Source organism: Prunus avium, chromosome 8 (assembly GCF_965620075.1).
Source record: "Prunus avium chromosome 8, drPruAviu1.hap1.1, whole genome shotgun sequence".
NCBI classification, from domain to species: domain Eukaryota; kingdom Viridiplantae; phylum Streptophyta; class Magnoliopsida; order Rosales; family Rosaceae; genus Prunus; species Prunus avium.
In genome coordinates, this window is record NC_142291.1 from 4,664,301 (window position 1) to 4,687,428 (window position 23,128).

The 23,128-nt window shown below is 36.8% G+C and overlaps 2 protein-coding genes, 1 long non-coding RNA gene and 1 pseudogene across 12 annotated transcripts; 1 reads left to right on the forward strand and 3 right to left on the reverse strand.

Moving 5' to 3' along the window:
- Positions 1-1,454: 1,454 nt before the first annotated feature.
- LOC110773649 (uncharacterized) lies at positions 1,455-14,049 on the reverse strand. 10 transcript variants are annotated; one of them, XR_015826257.1, is made up of 7 exons: positions 13,573-14,049; positions 13,405-13,472; positions 12,804-12,891; positions 12,529-12,657; positions 11,246-11,302; positions 6,819-7,417; positions 6,112-6,635 (listed from the first exon to the last, which is right to left on the reverse strand). It is a non-coding gene; the product is annotated as an uncharacterized LOC110773649 (long non-coding RNA). The 10 variants fall into 10 exon arrangements; XR_015826260.1 differs by having other exon boundaries at positions 6,112-6,515; positions 7,357-7,417; positions 13,573-14,007; XR_015826255.1 differs by lacking the exons at positions 6,112-6,635; positions 6,819-7,417 and adding exons at positions 9,105-9,767; positions 10,258-10,528 and having other exon boundaries at positions 13,573-14,024.
- On the forward strand, positions 3,004-4,766 carry LOC148291179 (uncharacterized; annotated as a pseudogene).
- A 1,231-nt stretch (positions 14,050-15,280) lies between the features above and the next one.
- On the reverse strand, positions 15,281-19,616 carry LOC148291180 (uncharacterized). Its single transcript, XM_088245704.1, has 2 exons — positions 19,369-19,616; positions 15,281-19,274 (listed from the first exon to the last, which is right to left on the reverse strand). The coding sequence occupies exons 1-2, from the start codon at positions 19,614-19,616 to the stop codon at positions 15,281-15,283; spliced, it is 4,242 nt and encodes a 1,413-aa protein (XP_088101830.1).
- Positions 19,617-20,508: 892 nt separating this feature from the next.
- LOC110750675 (pectinesterase inhibitor) lies at positions 20,509-21,033 on the reverse strand. Its single transcript, XM_021951032.2, has one exon. It carries the CDS (start codon positions 21,028-21,030, stop codon positions 20,509-20,511), a length of 522 nt encoding a protein of 173 aa, XP_021806724.2. The 5' UTR covers positions 21,031-21,033.
- Positions 21,034-23,128: the final 2,095 nt, after the last annotated feature.

A 23,128-nucleotide genomic window follows, 5' to 3' on the forward strand; every position in this document is an offset into this window, starting at 1 on the left:
TTCGCCATAGTTTAAGTTCATGGATAGGGGTTCCTTACAAACACTTCTAACTAATGGAGACACTGTTGCATTTGCGGGTGTAGGAGAAGAGAGAAACATGAGAAAGGATGCAGTGAATAATGCATAATGTAAAGGTTGTGGGGAGGTCATATTGGTCAATTTCTATGTGATATTTTCGGTGCCAAAATTAGACCTTGCAATATTGCTAATTATTTTACTGTGTTTGAGTAATGAATGAATGGAGTATCATATATATATATGAACCCCAAGCCAGGTATGGGTCTAAAATTAGGTGCAAAGAAGATGGGGAACCATCTACTTGTAACGTTGATTGGAACATGTTTTTGTTTGTTTTCCTCAAACCGCCTTAAAATTGGTTGCTTTTCACTGGAACCTGTTATTGAAATTCTGGTTTTTTGTTTTTTGTTTTAAATTACGTACAGTATTCAATTTCGTTTGTTATAACTTATATAAGTATTTTTGGATATAGGGTTTAGGCTATTGAGATGCAGACCAGATATCTCGTGTTCAATCAATTTGATATCTTGGTTGTGTGTGTGAGAAAACTCATTCGCTTCGCCTGTAGTTTAGGCTATCGCTTGTTCTAAAAAAACAACAACAAAGTTGCTGATTGTTTTACCTACAATCCGCTATGAAAACAATCAGCTATGAATATTCTCAAATATAAAGTTCAGGAACACAATATATAGTAGATAACATGAGATTTGTTCTAAGAGATTAAGAACAACAAGGCAAGTTAGGAGGAGGCATCTGAATACTGGTTTCGATAGTGGGCCCATTTTTCACAATGAGCACGGTGTCTATACCCCAACTAGCATGACGTTCCAAATGACAGTGCATAAACCATACTCCTCAAATTAATATAAAGATTTATTTATTATGTTGTCCATATACCCATACTACCTGAATAATATGTACGCATGTGAATAATATATCTACGTTTGAGTTTTAAAATGTGTATTTTTTGCCTACGTGTATAATATATATGCGTACTATAGGAGAATTTACTAACTATGGACGATTTATTGAAAATTCAAACATATACTTGATGTAAGAATAAAGCATCTCGATATATATTTCATTTTAGTAAATTATTGAAAAAAAGAAAAGAAAAAGAGATATAAGCTCACGAATGTCTTAAGAGCTAAGCTAGGTGTAGAAATAAATTTTATCATCAAAAGTGAGCTAGAGGATTTACCAGGATGGTTGGCAACGAATCCAATGGTGGCCCATCCATTGTTAGGCACATCAAAAGTGTTGAGTTGGGGTGGATCCTCCAAGTTGTAAGATTCCGGGGCAGTGCTCAAATTGAAGTTTCCATAACCCATCCCAACTAAACTGAAGCTACTATAACCATGCAGATGGATTGGATGGGTTTTTGTATAAAACTCCTGGCCAACCGTTGATGGTGAAGCCATCTGTTGTATACCGTTGAAGCAATTGTATTACTGCTAGTCAAAAAAATGTAATTTATAAAAATTAAATTAATTCAAAAACATATTGCAACTTCATTAGAAAATAAGAAAAAAGAACAGGATGGGAGTGGTTGGGAAGAGGAGTGGGGCGACGACTGCATGGCAGAGTGCGCTGCAAGATATGGGTGGCGTGGTGATGTAGACAAAAATGCGTTAAAGTTTATGTAACATTTGGATTGAAAGCATTAAAGTTTTTCTTTTGGCCTGTATAATAGGATTAGTGCATTAACTAAACTAAAATTAATTGGCTCTAGCACATATCGTTCCTTAAATTTAAGACCATATTTTGGGATTCTAATCTAATGAATTGCACATACCATACACTGTCAAAATTTTCGGACTTGCTTGAATCACAACTGGTTCGCTACCTTCCTTTATGGTTACCCTCAAAAAGCTAAACAGAGGCAGCTATGGAATGAAATTCTTTCTGTCAAACTTGCTGCCTCTTTGCCCTGGGTTCTCCTAGGAAATTTTAGTAATATATGTTTACTGAATGAATTAATTTAGTTAATGGGCTCTTGCACATATCGTTCCTTAAATATAAGACATGTAATATTATTTTATTTTTTAGCTTGATATGAAAATATTATTACGGTAACTTATATCATTATTAAAGAGTAAATGAGTTAATTATAAAGACTAGAATGTCCATGGCAAAGCAACTTGTAGTTAGTAAAGAAGTATTTTTATTATAGAAATACGATAGATTGCATTCATTATTCAGACGACTTAACACCGTCAATCGCGAAGACCGGATTGAACTGACCTTTTTATCTACACATGGTGCACACAGTGGACTCAAATTGAACATATATACTATGGACAAACCAAAAGACGCATGAAGAGCATATGTGCAATTTAGTTAATTTGATATTTTCAGTTTCGGTTTGAATTACAGGAGAAAAGTGTTACCACCCTTACTAAAAACATTATTGGTGTATTATAGTGGTGATTGCCACTGTCCCTTTAAAAAGGATAAAGGAAGGGAAATAATATACATTTGTTACAAACTTCTCAAATGTAAATTCAGATATTCTTTTAGGAGAGAGAGAGGGGTTTATTTGGGGGACACCCTTTTAGAGTCCACCGTGCCTTGTATTTCAATAATCTAAATTGTCTAAAAAATCACTCTAGTTTATTAAATCACTCTAATTTGATAAATCGTCTAATTTTATGCTATTTCTTCTCAATGTTTAAGTAATTTATACAATGTACTATCTATATAATTAAGTTTCGGTTAGTTATAAACTCTAGTAATTTATTGGGTGGGAGATGAAAACTTGTTCCGATATTCATTAGCCTCTGGAATTTATTTGGTGGGTATTGATGTGGAACATTGCTGTCAGTCTTGTTTGTGCCTTGCGTCGCTCTTCCTACTCACCCCCTACTGCTTTTGCAATGGTATTAGGTACGACATGTGTTTGGTTTGGTTCCATATGATTTAGATGATATTGGTCATTTGAAGGACACTATTTGTATTTGTTTCTATAAATTTCCCCATTTTGTGTCTTATCTTTTGAAGTACAAAAAGTAAAAACTACTTTTATTAATATATATTTTTTTTTGGAGAAGAAAATTTGACAGTTCAAATTCTCTTTCACAGTTTTACTCTGCTACAAATTGCTTGCTTTATAATTATCTCGTGTGTATTTCATCCGTGTTATAATTCCTTTTCCTACTCCTCAAGTCATCTTCGTCTCCAAAACAAAAAACAGAGAGAGAGAGTGTGCATGTGTTGATTTTCGATTGCAATTTCAATATGAGGAATTAGGGATGAAGAAACAAGTGCCACTCCAAGTGTGTTCCACTTTCACAAGGATTCTGAAAGTAATGGCTCCTCCTACTCCTACCATTCTAACTTCAAAAACTCTTGTTTTCGGTCCTCCAACACTGCTCACAAGAAGATTAATGGCTTCCAACTCCAACTCCAACGGTGACATGGCCAAGAAGATCTCCGTGTCCCCTATTTCTTCCTTCTCTTCCTACGGTGATCCCTGCCAAGATCTGTTTTTCCACGTGAAACCATCAGACAGAGTCAGTGATGACGACACAAAGCAGCAGCAGAACCAGGCCTCCCCTAACCACCCTCAAGCTCATCTTCAATCTCCTTGCTATTCGGAGCAGCGGAAAATCTTATCAGGAAGCCTTCTACAAGGCTGTGTTCTGGCTCCACCAGAACCACCCCAAGACGCTATTATGCAACCTTCCCTCCATTGCCCATCCATTCGGGAGTTTTTATGACCTTCTCGAGATTCTCTACCGCCTTATAGAACAAGGCCAAGATGCTGCAGAGCGGCTCCACTGTGACCCAGACTATAAGCTCTTACACGACCGGGTTATGGATGTCTTCGTGGAGCAGTTGAAGTCTGATATTGACAAATTCAAGCAGCACAAGCTCGATTTGAAGCCATCCGATTATATAACTGACGATGATGAAGACGACGAAGATGATAAAGATGGTACTCTTGATGCTGACACTTATGCTGATCTTTTTGTTAGCGAGGCTGCAGTGTGTTGCATTAGCAAACGCCCCGAGGACACCTGTGCTTCCCACGCCGTTTTGCTGTGTGAAAGAATTGCAAGGAGGCTTTTCCCACGCAAACCATATCAATCAAATCAATCATATCAATCATATCAATCACAAGAGTGGGAGCGGCTTAGGAATGAGGTTTTGGCGCCCTTATACAGGTACTGGAATCATCAAGTCATGTTTTTGAGATGACAGCGCTCAGAAGTTACGATGTATTTGGAGGAGGTGAAAAAAGTAGGAGGAAGAGGAGGCAATTTGAGTGGCCATGGCAGCATAATAAAGCCGGATGCTATGCTCCCAAATGAGATCATACGCTACGTAGTAGAAGATGGGGATGTCAGAGAAGGGGCCGAGCTTCAGTGGAAGGCAATGGTGGAGGATATGTACCTAAAGCAGCAACAGTAGCAAAAGCAGGGTGAGGGTTTGGGAAAATTTAGAAACTGCTTGGCAGTGTGTCACATCAGGGATTACAATGGCCTAACGCGCTTGGCGGTGAGTTTCGGACTTGGTGTCTGAACTTAGTGAAGAGCCAGCATGCCTCGTATAGAAGAACATCATCCACGGGTGACGCTGTTGAGTGGCGTCTCTGACAATTTGGTCAAGTCCTTCCTGGACAACTGTGGGGAAATTGGCCCGCACCATCTGATGGAAGCAGCCATTGCTGACAAAGCGTATCAAGCTCTCTCTGTGGTCGACTGAGCTTCTACCGAGATCAAAATCTATCTATTGGATACTTTTGGAGGAATTGATGATCTAATTAATCTGATGATTCATCATCTCTCTATCATGAATTAGTACCTTGGCTTTAGAAATTAGATATTGCTACCAGCTATGGAATGATTTGACACCAGACTTGCTGGAGGAGCAAGTGTTCAAGTTACAAGGATTTGCAGGACTAGACATGAACTGAGATCTAGATCACGATTACGATCAATCCATTCAGTATTTGGAGGGACTGATCTGATGATTCATCATCTGGTATCATAAATTTGAAGATTATTAGTACGTAGAATCTCATTGAATTAGTTTAGTAACCTTGAATTTAATTTGCTTAGAATTTTTGCACTGATATAGTGTCTGTCTTAGCCTAACCAGTGCTTAGATGGAAATATGTCTTAGATTCCTGATCAACATTTCCAATCATCATTGTACATCATCTGTTTTAGTTAAATTTAATTTTAAAGTTGAGTTATTTCCCAAGGTAGCTAGCTAGCAACATTGGGAACATTAACCTGACTAGAGCATTTACAAAGCATTGGACATATTGAGACATAAATCCCAAACACCATGAAAAACACTAGCAAAGAATACATGGACTTGGAACAAATTTCTTATTGTGACTATCCCTTCAGATTTTATACTAGAAAAAGCATTGGGCATAATGGCCAATTCACTGCTCATAAGTCAACTAAAGGAAGCAGACCATCACTTAAGCGGGGGCAAAACCGTTATTTAAACTATTCCTAATGAACATCTTAGGAACAGTGAGGTGTGAACTCAGTTTTAGTTTATATATAATTTGCCCCCTAAAAGCAACGGATACAAATCGTAAGAGAATTTTTGTTTAGAATTCAAACACAAAACTACCATCAACCCAATAAACTAAACAGAACAAAACTCACTCCATATATTGAAGAAGCGTGGTCTATCTTCACCCTTGCTCTTGCTATAGGGACCACTATCATCGCCGCCATGAAAACAGTGATTGGTTTGTCAAAGTGAGTTTGACCAGAAGAGGGAAAGTTTCTCTCGCACAAGAGGCTGAAGTACCTAGTCCAGAGAAAACTTGCCCCGTTTTTTTGGTCTAAAGTGTTGTGTGGGTTTTTGGGATTATTTTTGTTGAATGTGTTTATTGAATTATGGGGTTTGACACAACTTTGGGTAATCAATCAAAGCTATGTCCTTTTCATATTCTTTTTTCGTCAAAAATATCCTTTTCATATCAACTGGATACTTCACGGATCCTTTTGTTTTGTTTGGTGTGTGTGCTGCCTTTCTATTTATTTTCCTCGTGTTTTATAGTTTTGTTTGGTGTGTGTGTGTTGTATTTCTATTGCTTTTCGTAGTGTTTTGCAATTCTGAGTAGAAATAAAGAAAGCAAATATTTTTCTCGGAAGAAAAAATAATAATAATCAAGCAAATACAACCTCAAACATATGTATTATATCGAAACAATCCTAGCCAACAAAGCAAATGAACTGTTCAACATTCACCATAACCTAATCCTTCACCGTAAGCCCAGCTTCAATCATCGTCTCCCTTATACTTGAGAAGTTTGTAAGAAATGTATATTACTTCCCTTATCCTTGTAAGAAATGCAATCACCACTATAAAACACCACCAATGTTTTTAGCAAGGGTGGGAACACTTTTCTACTGTAATTCAAACCAAAACTGAAAATATCAAATTGACTAAATTGCACAGATGCTCCTCGTGCGTCTTGTGGTTTGTCCATAGTATATATGTTCAATTTGAGTCCACTATGCGCACTGCATGGAAAGATAAAAAGGTAAGTTCAATCCCTTGGCCATAGCTTGTGGTTTGTCCATAGCTTTCTCATGTTCGTGGATGAAAGGTCAGTTCATCCCTTGACCATGTTCACTTACCATCTACATGTTAACCACATTCAGTTTAATTGCATGAGGACAATGGATACATATGATTTCAATCATTAAATACCCCCTCCCCCTGCCCCTCAAGTATTGCATCTTTCTTTCTTGATTGTAGTTTCCAAAAATTTTACTTGCTAGTTGCTAATGTAAATTTTTTAGTTCTTTTCTAATTATATATACCTTTTTTAACGTGTGAAGGGGCGGAATCGTGGATTAACAACTTTACCTTCCACGGCTTAAGTTTCACCAAATCACAAAGGTTAGCAGCGTCTTCCTTAGTCTCTACATCAACTTTTGATTCAGACCTAAGAGAAGCTATGGACTCTTCCATGGCCTCTTCTTGTTTCATCAACCTTTCCTCCATGTCTTTCAATATAATTTCATTAGCCCTCTTCTTTGACTCACAAACTTCCTTCTTGAGTGACTTGGACATGTCAGAAACTTGTTTCAGATGACCACACGTTTAACATGAACATGGCCGAAGCTAAAGGATGCGGTGAGAAGAACGGGAGGGTGCAACTCATTGGAGAAGGAAGTTTCTGACATGTCCGAGTCACTCAAGAAGGAAGTTTGTGAATCAAAGAAGAGGGCTAATGAAATTATATTGAAAGACATGGAGGAAAGGTTGAAGAAACAACAAGAGGCCATGGAAGAGTCCATAGCTTCTCTTAGGTCTAAATCAAAAGTTGCTGTGGAGACTAAGGAGGACGATGCTAACCTTTGTGATTTGGTAAAACTTAAGCCGTGGAAGGTAAAGTTGTTAATCCACGATTCCGCCCCTTCACACGTTAAAAAAGGTATATATAATTAGAAAAGAACTAAAAAATTTACATTAGCAACTAGCAAGTAAAAATTTTGGAAACTACGATCAAGAAAGAAAGATGCAATACTTGAGTGGCAGGGGGAGGGGGTATTTAATAATTGAAATCATATGCATCCATTGTCCTCATGCAATTAAAATGAATAGGGTAGAATGTGATTAACATGTTAACATGCAGATGGTAAGTGAACATGGTCAAGGGATGAACTGACCTTTTATCCACAAACATGAGAAAGCTATGAACAAACCACAAGCTATGGCCAAGGGATTGAACTTACCCTTTTATCCTTCCACGCAATGCGCACAGTGGACTAAAATTGAACATATACACTATGGACAAACCACAAGACGCACGAGGAGCATCTGTGCAATTTAGTCAATTTGATATTTCAGTTTCGGTTTGAATTACAGTAGAAAAGTGTTCTCACCCTTACTAAAAACATTGGTGGTGTATTATAGCGGTGATTGCATTTCTTACAAGGATAAGGGAAGGGAAGTAATATACATTTCTTACAAACTTCTCAAATGTAAATTGAGATATTCTTTTAGGAGATAGAGAGGTTTAATTGGGGTACACCCTTTTAGAGCCCATCGTGCATTGTATTTCAACAATCTAAATCGTCTAAAAAAATCACTCTAATTTGTTAAATCACTCTAATTTGATAAATCGTCTAATTTTATGTTATTTCTTCTCAATGTTTAAGTACTTTATATAATGCACTATCTATATAATTAAGCTTCGATTAGTTATAAACTCTAGTAGTTTACTAGCAATGGTGCCCGCGCAATGCTGCGGGTTTTGAAATTGTGTGAAATGTGTATAAAGTCGTGAAAATATGCAGGGAAAATGGTACTATTTATATAGTCTAGCAAGCTTAAGTTACAAAAAATAAACTAATAACATGTTTTATGTGCTGCTTGTTATGTGAAAACATTGGGCATATTTTAATGATTCAAAACGAAAAACATAAAAAATAAACTCAGCAAGCAACAAAATCCCAGAAAGACTGCCTAAACAAATTATACTAATATAATCAATAACAATTTTCCATTTTTTCCTGTAAAGTAAAAAATGGAGAATTTCAAAAACTCATCACAAAGTCCTCTTTCATAATCTCGAACCTTAATTAATCAGAAAAAATGTACTAATATGGTATGAAAGTAAAAAAAAGAAGAAGAAAAAATTACCCAGGAATCCAATAAAAGTAGCAGATCAGTTGAAGTATTATAAAGTGATTCTTTAGTTCTAACCTTTTTAAGTATATTATTGGATTAAGTAGCACGTACTCAAGTTTTGTTGTCTTAGTAATTAAGAGATAAAGTGATTTAAAAATTACCCAGGAATCCAATAAAAGTAGCAGATCAGTTGAAGTATTATAAAGTGATTCTTTAGTTCTAACCTTTTTAAGTATATTATTGGATTAAGTAGCACGTACTCAAGTTTTGTTGTCTTAGTAATTAAGAGATAAAGTGATTTTTCAGTTCTAAGTATTGTTAATACTCTACCTATCATCACAACAACAAATTAATAACCCATTACAGCAGCAAAATCATTACAAATTCTCGAGTAATTTCTCTATTTACTTTCATCTCGCATTCCATATTTAAACAGCTGTTGATTGCATCAGTCAGATTTTCCCAACAAAAAAGCATAAAACCAAATTCTTATAGAAAGAAAAACCAAAATCAACCAATCAGGTCCAGAAACTTCTGACAAACCCATTAAACAGAATTTCCAGCATAGAGAAAAACATATAATACAATCAACCCATTATACATATTGAATCATAATTAAGTGAATAAAAAAAATTACAGAAACTTGTGCCAGATTGAGGGATGGACGGAGGTTAAGAAATAACCCTAATCCTAAATGATTTGATGGGAAATTTAAAACCCAACCCACTGAGAACTATGCAGGCAAAAAAATTACAAAAACTTGTGCCAGATTGAGGAATGGACGGAGGGTAAGAAATAACCCTAATCCTAAATGATTAGACGGGAAATTTAAAACCCAACCCATTGAGAACTATGCAGGCTTACCTTGAAAGTACCCGTGCCCGAGAATTAGAGAAGACGACTATGATCTCTAAGGCCTCTCTCTCTCCCACTTCTCTTTGGTGAACGCGGCTTTCTTTCTGGCTAGAGAAGTGAACGCTGGTTTAAGAGCTGAAGGGGCTTTTCTGGCTTGAGAAGTGAACGCTGGTTTGAGAGCTTAAGGGGCTTTTCTGGCTTGAGAAGTGAATGCGGGTTTGAGAGCTGAAGGGGCTTGAGTTTGGAAAAGAAGCGAACTGAGAAAAAGGGCTATGTAGCTGGTCATGAAGGCAAAAATGTCATTGTACTGTTCATTAGTGAACATAATTAAGAGGACAACCAGTTAAGCAGGGGCACAAACGTCATTTAATTATCCTAAGGAACAGTCTAAGAACAGTGACTTTATTCAGTTTTAGTATATACTAGCAAAGGTGCCCGCACGATGCTGCGGGTTTTAAAACCGTCTGAAATGTGTATAAAGTTATGAAAATATGTAGCAAGTTTAAGTTACAAAATAAAGACTAATAACATGTTTTATATGTTGTTTGTCATCTTAAAATATTGATCATATTTTGGAAAAACAGAAAATCCACAACAACAAAAAATATATGACAAGCATCTTTCAAAATAGAAACATAACATAGTGGATGAAACAATGAGGAAATTACCCAAGAATGCCTAGGAATGATGTTCTTGACCACATATCCAAGATTAATTTGTCACAAATAACAATCTAATGGTAGAAGATTAAAATGCAAAAAAAATTACCAATTGAATCAACCTAAGCTGATGAGAAGTGAATCCACTCAAACTAAGAGCAGGACGCATCTTAAAGAAAATGGTTCATAACTGTTGTTGGGAGTCATTTGAGTTTCCTGAAATTGGAGTTTCCCATTACTATTTCTCAAAAACCTAGCACAGCCCACTAATATTCGCACTCGTGCCGTGCTAGGCCGGCCCGTCTAGTTTGACACCTCTAGTTCGAAGAAAGAAGATGCAAAAGCACATTCATCTGACACCTCTAGTTCGAAGAAAAACACTGTAAAAGCACAGGAAGAGGGCTGTTTAAATTATCCTAGATGCATTTGAAACAAAGAGTATATAATCAAAAGTTATCTATGCAAAAGTCACCCTAAACAATCAAGATTTTTTTTATATTTTTCAATTCCATTTTTCTGTTTTTCCCTTTTTTCCCTTTAAACAGATATCAATATTTCATACTCTAATTCAACAATTGAGTTTTCCCAAAGTCTCTTCTAACAATCTAAAGATCAAGCTTCAATTTTGTAGTAAACATATATGTCTGAAAATCAACCCAAAACATCAATCAAATGAAACCAAAGGCAGTTTATAACCACTCCATGTCCTTTTTCATGTTAAAAAAGCTCCCTAAAATAAATAAATAAATAAATAAATAAAAAAGCTTCAGCACACGAAAAGGCATTAATATATAATCAAAAGCAATATCATGTTGTTATCACTCTTATCAACAACCTCTCCAAACACATCATATCTTCCATAAACTAAAAGGAAAAAGTCAAAAATATTAATATGTATCTAAGCACAGATCATACATGAAACAGCTTGTCATTGGTTCAAACCACATAAGAATTACTTGGCTTTATTTACAGCTGAACAACCATAGCAATTAGTTCAAATTTATCCCAACCAATTGTCAATTGATGCCATTAGCTAATTACTATGCTCCATTGACAGAACCGAAACAATAAATTGGAATTTCAACATAGAAACACACCTCTTGCTTAACAGAACCAAAAACAACCACCAAACAGCTCTATCAGCAAAACACCACCTACAAAACATCAAAAGCAGACATGGTTAAGAAAGAAGAGGAGAAAAAGCAAAAAAAAATCGAAAAAATTGCAGTTTCTGATTTTCTAGTCCCAAAACTGTCCAAATATGTTTTTATGTGCAGTGTTTTTATATGAGATGCTTGAACTTTGTTAGTCCACTACTAAAACAAAAGAAAAATCCGGGAAAACAAAAACAAACAGAGACAGAAGAAAACAGAATATCAGCCATCATCAAAATCCAAAGCAAAAATCACAGAGCAAAATTCAAGTTTTTTTTTTCGAAGGAAAGCCACCAAAGTTGATCCAAACATATTACATGTGAGGCCGTAACATAGGGAGCAAATAGGCATGAAGGTAATAACATTTGTGACTACTTGTTTCAATCCCATCACAGAGCATATCTTTTGTACAAATTTGTTGTGCATATCTTTTGAATCTCTGGGATTTACTTTAATAACAAAATAAAAATCATTCTTTGTATTTAATCCAGGTGATAAAAATGTTTATGGCTTTTGAACTGGTGGTTTAAGCCAATTAGGAGGAACTTGGTTGGTCAGCTATAAATAGTCTCTTTTTCCATTTAAATTTGGTTTTATTTTAATCTCAATAGAAGAATCTGTACAGGCAATATGGTCTCCAGTTTATAGTTTAACAACACAAACATGTTCAGTTGCCAGACTGCCCAAAAAAAAAACACATAATGCTTCTTTGAGCTCCTCTCAATTGGTTGTGTTCCTAACCATCCTTACTAAAATTAGCAGGAGTTCTATAGAGGAGGGATCCCAAAAAGAAATTAAGAACTTGATTAACATCCCTCAAATATAAATCCTTTTCAACATTGGCAATATCACAATGCAGCCATAATCAAGTAATTAATCAAATTAATTAACAATGTTAGCAGAATTGTAGATCGATGGGCATAGACATAAGCGTTGTTCTATATCAGATTTTCCAATTAACACAAATATTAGAGTATCTAGACAGCTTGAATCTAGCTTAGCATAACCAAGTTGAAAAATGGTTCTATAAAGTATCAGGCTGCCGGATCTCTCCTGTTCAAAGAGGGATCTTAATAAAATTAGAACCCACAAACTAAGAACGAATTGAGGATGGTTACATTCATATTTTCTGAGCATGGATATATTATACAGAAAGAAAAGCTGGCCAAAGAGAACTATATAAAAAGATATTTATTTAATTAAAAAATGAGGGTATATATATATACCTATTACCAAAGCAGTGTGTAACTTAACAATGGTTTCTTCCTCCTCAGCAGTGATGTTCCCTCTCTTCAAGTCAGCCCTCAGATAATTTATCCACCTCAGTCTGCAACTCTTCCCACACCTCAGCAATCCTTCAAATCACACACAAACACATTGATTTGTGTATATTTACAACCAAATGAATACACATTGGAAATATATATAAAGGATCCTTTATTGTAAAAATCTTTCAAGGCTAGCTAGCTACTATATATATATATATATATAATATTTAGACCTGCATTCTTGGGTAAAGATCTTCAAGAGCCTTCTCCATGAAGTTGAATGCAGATCTACAATCGCCTTGTATTTGATTGGCTCCTGACCTGTAAAATTGTTGGTCATCTTTTTGAATGAGGGATCATAGTTTCAATCTGAACTTTTTGCCAAAAGTAAAAAAGGGAAGAATTTCAAAAACTAATGACAGGTCTCATTCATAATCTCCATCCTTAATTAATAAATAAATAAAATGCATATGCAGAGGGTTCTTATATTAATTACTCCAGTTGGATGAGACTGTTCATAAAAAATAAAAAATATGATAAAGCAAAACAACAATTAAGCAGCATTAAGAAGAGAAAAGATAGTCTATTTTTACTCTACACACAAATATATTGGCATTTTTTCATGTCAGAATGAACAAAAGCTAGTATATTTTTACTCTACAGACAATTCTCTGAACACGCAACCTTCTGATCTTGCTACATCTCTTGCCAATCATTCTGGCTACATCTCTTAGAATTATAGTTCTAATCTGGAGTCATAAAAAATAAAAAATAAAAAAGGAGGAGTCTATAACCACACGCAAACAGAAAATCAGCCACACAGACATCAATTACCAGATTGATGAGCAGACTGGGGGTTCTCATATGGATTACTCCAGTTCTTTTTCCTTAGATCTTCGTCCCTGTAAGAACAAACGAAACTCAATTTCTGATTGACTTCTCAATTTTCGACATGACAATGAATAAACCAACCTAGAAAACCAAAAGAACATTAAAGCCAACCTTTTTTTACGAAACCTAGAAATCCCTTTGAGCTAAACGCGTGCGATGAGAAGAAGGATGAAGCTCAGCTGGAACGGCAACACTCGAACGCAACATCTGAGAGGAAAACCAATGAGATGAAGACCAAAAGGGCGGCTGGATTCGCAGCGCGCCTCCCTAAACGAAAATCGACAGATCCCCACGCATTTAGAACAGTGAACGCTGATCTTCCATGGCTGCCCCCCAACCAGCCCAACCAGCTGGTTCGAAATGGACTGGAAATCTCTGAGCGAACAAAACGTTGCAACGAAAGAGATGCGAATGGGAAAGGGCAAAAAGAGGAGCAGAAAAGGTTTAGTGGAGAACAGTACTTATGAATAGTATCTGGTTGCATTGGGCTTTAGTATATATATATAATATAATTTGGTGGGAGATGAAAACCTTGTTCCGATATTCATTAGCCTCTGGAATTTATTTGGTGGGTTGGTATTGATGTGGAACATTGCTGTCAGAGTCTTGTTTGTGCCTTGCGTGGCTCTTCCTACTCGCCCCCTATTCAAAGGAATCATAGTACAATTTTGACTGCTTTTGCATTAGTATCATTTATATTAAAACTTTGAAGCAATGATAATACTAAAGATTTCAGGTTCCAAATTCCAATACTGATTTTTCGTGTGTTTGGTGCATTAGGTACGCCATGTGTTTGGTGTGGTTCCATATGATTTAGATGATATTGGTCATTTGAAGGACATGTGTTTGGTGTGGTTCCATATCATTTAGATGATATTGGTCATTTGAAGGACACTATTTGTATTTGTATTTGTTTCTGTAAATTTCCCCATTTTGTGTCTTATCTTTTGAAGTAAAAAAAGTAAAAACTACTTTATTTTTTATTTTTTATTTTTTTGAGAAGAAAATTTGATAGTTCAAATTCTCTTCCATAGTTTTACTCTGCTGCAAATTGCTTGCTTTATAATTATCTCGTATGTATTTGATCCGTGTTATAATTCATTTTCCTACTCCTCAAGTCATCTTCGTCTCCAAAACAAAAAACACACAGAAAGAGAGACCATGTTCACCTACAGTCTGCATGTTAACCACATTCTACCATATTCATTTTAATCGTTGAAATCATACATCCATCGTCTTCATGCGATTAAAATGAATAGGGTAGAATGTGATTAACATGCCTACGGTAGGTGAACATGGTGATTTTTCATTTAGTATGACTGAATTGAATGGATACAAGGCTAGTACCAAAATAAATACTTAGTTATTGAATAATTACTAATTAACAATAATGGCTACTGGTAGCCATTAATCTTAATTTTCATTCTTTAATTTTGCACCTACAGTCTACATGAAAAAGAATTTTACTCTCACACTCTCACACTCATTCATCAGAACACCAGTAGATAACAAGAAATAAAACAAAAAAATAAAACAAAATAAAGGAAAGGGAGTGTTATGTGGGTTTAGAGTTGTCCAATAGGCAGTTTTAGGGTGGGTGTCCATTAAATCATTCCCATAGCATGTGCCCGAAACCAGTTTTCATTTCTAGGAAATCACCATGAAGATGCCCAAGGAGGGTTTCCATTTTGAAGCCTCCTTTACCGAACTTGAAGATTCATGCGGTTATGGTTTTGGGCACTAGAACATTCGAAAAAACAAAACTACAAACTTTTTTTTTTTTTTTTTGGTAAAGAGGAGGGCAAAGCCCAACAAAACACTAAGGAACAATAAGTCTGGGTATGCACACCCTACACATATCCTTAAAGATTAACTGGTTCACAGCAGCAGGAGCATTAGCCCAAGTATGGAGACCCAAAGGCTTGGTGACTCCAATAGAAACAAGCATATCAGCAACAGAGTTGCTTTCTCTGAAGACATGATGAATACGACAAACATTACCAGTCATGATAGCTTTACAACTAGAGATAAGAGTGAACAAAGGGTGAAGAGGGTCACAACTAGGCGCATTCACAAGATCCACCGCCAAACAGGAATCAGACTCCGCAATAAGGGGAAAATAGTTAGAATGGTTAGCAAGCCGCAATCCATAGAGGATGGCCCATAACTCAGCTTGTAAAACAGAACCCCTCCCAATATTAGCAGAGAATCCACCAACCCAGTCCCCATTGGCATTTCTGATTACACCACCAGCACCAATAATCCCTTCCTCACCTTTCCTGCAGCCATCAGTATTTAGTTTCCACCAACCAACAGGAGGAAAATTCCAAGTAATAAGGACATCAACCTTAGCAACCTTCCTATTGGTTACTAACTTGGTATATATCCACTCATTGGCAGCTCGACAAACATAGATACCAGAAAGAGAAGTGAGGGGCTGATTATCTTCAAAAGCCTCAATGCAACGGTTTTTCCATATGTGCCACACAGCAAAACCAAACACAACATTCCATTGCAATTGGTTATAACAGCTCTTGCCATCATTCAAATTAAAGAACATCCAATCCCACATATTAAAATTAAAGGATTGCCGGATAGATTCACTAAGACCCATGGAATTCCAGACCAGCATGGCATTGGGGCAAAGCCTGAGAAGATGGGAAATAGATTCAGAAGGCCACTTACAGATATGGCAACAAGCATCAAGAGAGAGACCTTTATTCCTTCGAGCTTCATTAGTAAGAATTCTGCCATGGCACAAAGTCCACAGAAAAGTTTTAATTTTGGGGGGGAGATTCAGGTTCCAGATGAAATCCCATTGCCAATGGTCCACACAATCATCCTGGATAAGAGCAGAATAAGCAGAGCTCACAGAGAAACGACCATTAGAGTTTGCAGCCCAAATAAGTTTATCAGTAACCACACCAGGGCCTGACACATGGATACAAGATATCTTCGTGACAATCTCAGTAGAGAGCCATATGTTAAGTTTAGGCAAATTCCATTCACCATTAGTAATGAAATCACTAACCTTCTCCTGCAAATGATCAAGAGTAAGGGGGTGGCAAGCATACCTTTGGAGCGACATAGTATCAACCCAAGGGTCAGTCCAAAACCAAACAAAGCACCCATCACCCAATCTATACTTCAAACCTGTGGACAAGGCCTGAGTCCCATATAAAATTCCTTTCCAAGTAGAGGAAGAATCAATAAAATCCTTTTTTTTAACCTCAGTCACCTTTTTACCTTTCAGATATTTCCCATTCACAACATCAATCCAAAGGCTGTGATGGTGTTGTAGAATCCTCCAACCAGCTTTAGCAAGCAGGGATTGATTAACAACAATGGCTTTCTTAAGCCCTAGCCCACCAAGGTGTTTAGGCCGAGTAACCTTCTCCCAACTCACAAGGTGGACTTTCTTTTTGCTATCAGTAGAACCCCAGAGGAAGTTTCTGTTCAAACGATCCTGCTCATGGCACACTGTCATAGGAAGTTTAGAGGTTTGCATAGAGTATGTAGGAATAGATGAAGAAACCGCCTGAATCAACGTCATCCTACCAGCCATTGATAGAGTAGCACTTTTCCAACCTGTCAGCCGTTTCTTGACTTTATCAATAACCTCCCAATAGGTGGCTTTATTGATGCGGTTATGAATTAAGGGAACACCAAGGTATTTCCCAAGGTCCTGAGTCAACGGGGAACCACAAGTCTGAGCCAAAAGCAAAGCATCACTTCTTTTCACATTAGGAGAGCATAGAACTTGAGACTTCTCATAACTCACCATATGACCAGACATACTGCAGAACCCATCTAAGCACTCTCTCATGACTCTTGCCTGCCTAGGAGAAGCCTCAGCAAACAGGATCAAGTCATCAGCAAAGAAAAGGTGGGAGATAAAAGGGCCCTGCTTGGATACAGGCACCAGATTCCACGTACGACCCTCAATATTTTGGGTAATCATATGAGAAAGCTTCTCCATACAGAGGACAAACAAATAAGGGGACAACGGGTCACCTTGTCTAATGCCACTTTGGGGGGTAAAACCAACAGTCCTTTCCCCATTAATGAGAGCCTGGAAGGTCACAGAACAGACGCAAGACATAATTAATTCCAGGAATTTACCATGAATACCAATCTCCATAAGCACCCGCTTGATAAAGCTCCATTGAAGCCTATCATAGGCTTTTGCCAAGTCAATTTTCCAAGCCATGAAGCCCTTTTTACCTTTGGTTTTCCTGAATTTGTGAAAAATTTCCTGAGCGATAATAATATTGTCCGTTATTTGCCTTCCAGGAACAAAGCTAACTTGGGTAGGCCCAACCAAATTGGGCATCAACGGACGAAGCCTCGCCACAAGAATCTTAGAGACTACTTTATACAACCAAATTGGGCATCTACCGGTCTCAAAACACTTCTTCACAAAGTGAATGATATCATTGCCACATAAGTCCCAAGAATGTTGAAAAAACCCAGCAGGAAGGCCATCAGGCCCTGGAGCCTTTAGCTTCCCAATGGCAAACAGACTTTCCTTAATTTCCACATCCATCACCTCTCTATTCAGCGCCACCATTCTACTAGGCTCAATGATGGGAAAAGTCAAGTGATAGGTGTCAATGTGCTGTAAGTTCCTAGCAGTGAACAGCTCCACAAAATACTTAACCACAATTTCATGAATACCAATCTTATCATAGAACCAATCCCCATTTTCATTTTCAAGGCCTTCAATTTTGTTTCTCCTTCTACGGATAATGGTAGAGAGATGAAAGAATTTAGTATTTCTGTCGCCCTCCCGAAGCCAAAGATTTCTGGATTTTTGATGCCAAAAAGTCTCTTCTTGAAGAAGAATAGCATTAAATTCAGAAGAAAGATCCTTCTCCAGCTGGGCTAAAAAAGAACTAGATTTAGAGGTCAAGGCTCTTTGAATGCCATCAAGTCTAGCAATAATTCTTCTCTTCCTCTGGAATAAACAACCAAAGGTCTCTTTATTCCACATCACAATGGACGGAGTAAACTCCTGGATTTTATGGAGAATACAAGAATCACTAGCAGGCCAAGCCGAAGACACGAACTTATTGTACTCATTATGTTGCAACCACATGGCCTCAAATCTGAAAGGCTTGAGCTCAGGGTGGGGAATATGATGGCTGTCCAAACTTAACAACATAGGATTATGATCAGAATTAATACGAGGAAGGTGCTTGATAAAAGCCTCAGGAAACAAGACTCTCCAGTTCATAGAGCAAAGACTCCTATCAAGTCTCTTCCATATGGTTTTACCACTCTCCCTTTTATTAGTCCAAGTAAAGGGGCTACCAAGGAACCCTAAATCCACAAGATCAAAATTATGAATCCAATTAGCGAGACCCCCAGGTTTAAATTGGGATCTCCCACCTTTGCATTCTTCCAACGAAGTAGTTTCATTGAAATCCCCACTAATGAGCCAAGGTAGAGAGTTGTTATCCCCAATGTCAGCCAGGTGTTTCCAGAGACCCTCTCTTTTCCTAGGACAAGGACTCCCATAAACAACAGTCAAAAGCCAATTCTGGACACCATACCCAGAAACTAAGACAGTACAGGCTTGGCTCATAGACACCATGAGCTGCACATGTAGCTTGTCGTCATTCCACAAAAGCCAAATGCCACCAGAAAAACCATTAGCCTCCACAACCAGATGTTGATTGAAGGGCAACCTTTTAATGACATTAGCTGCTCTCCTGCCATTAATCCTTGGTTCCATAATCGCCAAGACATCAAAATTATGCATTTTTTTTAGGTGAGTGATGGTACCGGAGAAACCCTTACCACCAGCCCCTCTAACATTCCAAACCATTAGTTTAATCATCATAATAAACAAACTAAGAAAGGATGAGAAAAGATACCTGAAGCAAAAGCTTCTAAGACACTTGCATTTCCTCCACAGAAATGGAGGGAGATGCATCGTCATAGTTCAGCGCCTTCTGGGCCATAGTCACACATGCATCACCTTCATCCATGGAATCCAGTGGGCTTTGAGGGACCATAGAAGCTAGGGGATCCTCCCCGTCATCAGTCTGCACCCCACTGCCCTCCAGCGACTGCAAGATATTTGGAGGTTGGTGTCCCGGCACAAAACTACAAACTTTGCTTACATACAAATGAGAATTAAGTGGCCTCATTTTAATTTTTGACATGGGCCATTCAAAACTCAGAATTGGCCCTACTCTGCGTGGGCTTAATTGAATATTTAGTGTTGGGTTCATGGGTTTAAAAGTTTATCCTCATAACAAATAAGATATATGACTGTTAATAGTATTTATCTTCTTAATATAAATTTTAAAAATTAAAATCGACCACTGTCTTATATTTCAACCGACTTATATCCCTGGATTACCCCATGAAAATTTTAAAAAGAACGTTAGTCTTTTTGCATTGACCATTTTTCGTAAACTATAAATTTGGAGAATAAATTGCAAAAGAAAGTCTTACAATAGTAAGTAATCAGATACTTATACAAAAAAGCCAACGAAGTTGGCTCGGGTGGCTCAAGGGAAAGCAACTCTGTAGATTATTCCTTTAAATTAAGCAAAAGATCCCAAAATTAAAAATTAAATTGAAAATTTCCCATATCTAGTTTCAATTTCCCGGATGAGAAAATATGTGCATAGAGCAAATATAGATAACACGGTTTGCACCCGATCCAAGTTTATCCAGCTGTCCCTGACTTCTCTTTTAAGATTTTAGCAAATAGGTAGTTTCAATTCAGGAATCAAACTTGGGCTTAGAAGAAGCATTAAACACGTGCTTCCAAAAAAAATTTAAAAAATCAAACTGGGGCTTCAAAATAAAAAGAATCAAACAACGGCTGCTGGTGTAAAACTAAGGTCGTCCCTGAGATTTTGAGGGCCCTATGCAAAACTTAAATTGAGGCCTCACATAATCTAATATGAAAAATACTATAAATAAAAATTTACCATAACTTAATGTCATAAACAATTTTTTTATAACTAAAATAACTTTTACTGTGTCCAAACAAGTTTATTAGGATTTATATATGGATAAATAGAAGAGTCAATCAAGCAGAGCGGTGACAACATCTCCAATACTACTATACAACTGGGCAACATGGTTTCTAACAGATATTTCAGGAACTTTAACCCCTTTAGAACTCAACGCAGTTTCGCAGTTGCCGGCATCGTCACCTGCGATTTTGGCGTCGTAGTTGGCCGTCATTGGGTCCTCCTCAATCTCAACTTTCGAGCTTTTGAACGATGCCACAACGGCTTGATACAAAGAAGCACACTCTTTGATAGCATCCTTCGGATCACTCTTGAGCAAATTGTTGATGAATGTTTGGCTATCTTCTGCATTGGCTATGGCTAAACCGAGAGCTGCTTGAGCAAGATCTTTGTAACTGGATGCTGATAGGGCTTGAGGATTGGTCTCCAGAATTTTCAGGCATTCTGCGTTGTTTATGGTCTTTTTGCAAACATCATCGATCAGTTGAGTCGATGCATTCGCTAACGAAGAAGAAGAGAGAAATAAAAACAAAGCAAAGAAGAATGCTAAGGCGTAAGAAAGTGGAGACTCCATTGTATGCAAGTAGCGAGTTTCAAAAGTTATTAAGGTTGTGTTATATATAGTAGTGAGAGTCGTTGGTGCTATTAATGAGATATTATTAGGTTTCCCATAATGCGTGCTTACCAAGAATCCTAAGATTTGGAGAATCGACCCATTTAAGTAAAATTTCAAGTCAATTCAGTGAATGCGTGCATACTCATAATAGGAAATTTTTGATATACTGAAAAACCAAAGAGATGCCAAATCCTACTAGGGAAATCAAATTTATACAGGAGCATTTTTGCTCACCAAATTAACCAAAGATTTATGCTCATCACCACCTTTAAAGGTAAATAAAAAAATTGAAAAAGGGCCCACATGCCTCTCTTACTTGAATTCTTTGAGAGGATCACCATGTTGTAATGGAGGAAGTATTGTTGGCCTTGAGCCAGCTGAATAACAATATCTAGATAGAGAGGCATGTGCTTCACAGAATCACTCTAATGAGAATCATGAATAGTCACATTATCATATTTTAATTAAAATTGACACATATAGTTAGCAGTAATTCAATTATTTTGACACAGAAATTAAATAATAATATTTGTTAGTTAATAACCTAAAGCAACAAGCACCACCCAGTCTAAAATACTATGGATAGAAAGTAGCACTCCGTTTGGATAGAGGAAAAGTCGGGATTTAGTTAAAAGTCGGGAATTGAAGAGGAGAAATTGATATTTCTATTGTTTGGCAAAGTATGTAATTTATTAAATGGCACACGGAAAAAATCGTGAAAATTGGGAATCGAGATTAATTTCCTCCAAAAAAGGCATCATTTCGCAATTTCTACTGAGCAGGAATTCATTTTTCACTGTAATTTTTGTCATTTACAAAAGAGTGCTGCTAGACGAACCCTAAAATTAATTGAGTACACCCTATGATCTAAGTACACCTTAATATTTTAATGAAAATGTAAAATTAACTAAGTACACCTTATTTAACTACCAAAAATACCCCAGGTATACCCTAATACACTCTATCACACAACACCCTAATACCAATCCTCAACCAGATTTCTCTTTTTACATGAATTCGTGTCCTCTTTTCAGATTTTGGGTTTGCATCAAAGTCTTTAATTTCGTAAGCTGTTGTCTAAGTAGATTTGCTAGCTCCTTCAATTCAAAGCTTGATTCTTGTAAATCCTTGTGAATTTCTTTATTTTTTTCTTATTTTTTTATTGAACTTGTTGCCCTCCGTTTGCAAATTTGCATAATTTCAAAAGTAACCCAATTTGCAAAAGTAACTCTCTCTTGAAACGTTTGTTCTTGTATTTGAGAGGCCTTTTCTTTTGTTCTGATGCCTTTCCATTTTGTTCAATGCTTGTGCCTTTTGGGGTTTTACCTTCCTCTGCAGTTGGCTTCATTCGAGAAGGTTAAGGAAGTAGATGAATTCTTCAAAGTCCATCCCAACCCCTCGATAGCGAGAACATTGAAGCAGAGCATTGAGTGGGTACAGATTAACACCAAGTGGGTCCAAGAGTGTAGCTAAACCATGAAAAGATTTCATTCACAGTCAAGGAAAAGCAGTTTATTAGTTGTAAAAATCAAATTAAGCAGCAATTTCTACAAACACGAAACTTGGAGATGGAGAACGAGAAGCAAAAGAAAAAACCATTCCTTACAGAGCGCATTGACATGCCTTTCCTTGCACCCCCGCCAGTGCTTGCCGCATTGTTCTCCGTGGGCACAATGGCAGAGCCAGGAATTTATGTGTTGGGGGCCAACATATAAACCAAATTAGACATTAAAAAATTTCAAATTTTCAACCTTAACAATGTTTGTAAAAATAAAAGGAAGAAAAAAATTGTTTATTCAATTAGGTATCAAAATAACACTCATCATTCTTTCTTATCTCGAAAACCATCTATAATTGAGTCAATGCTAAACTTTGCTTCATATTGGAACAAAAATTAAAATCCCAATCCTTTTTTATTTGGGTAAAAGTCTACTTCCTATTTGATAAAGGAAATTTTTTGAAACTTTATTTGATTGGCTACTTTTATTTTTTATTAATATCTATTTGAAATCACTTACTCTTTTACTTGCAAAGAGAGAGAAAGTATTTTTCTTTT

Bases quoted from the DNA above. Each gene is read 5' to 3' on its own strand.
- LOC148291180 (XM_088245704.1), bottom strand. From the start codon at position 19,616: ATGAGGCCACTTAATTCTCATTTGTATGTAAGCAAAGTTTGTAGTTTT. The intron at 19,275-19,368 runs GCAAGTGTCTTA...TTGGAATGTTAG, and splicing joins TCCATTTCTGTGGAGGAAAT to AGGGGCTGGTGGTAAGGGTT.
- LOC110750675 (XM_021951032.2), bottom strand. From the start codon at position 21,030: ATGGAGTCTCCACTTTCTTACGCCTTAGCATTCTTCTTTGCTTTGTTT.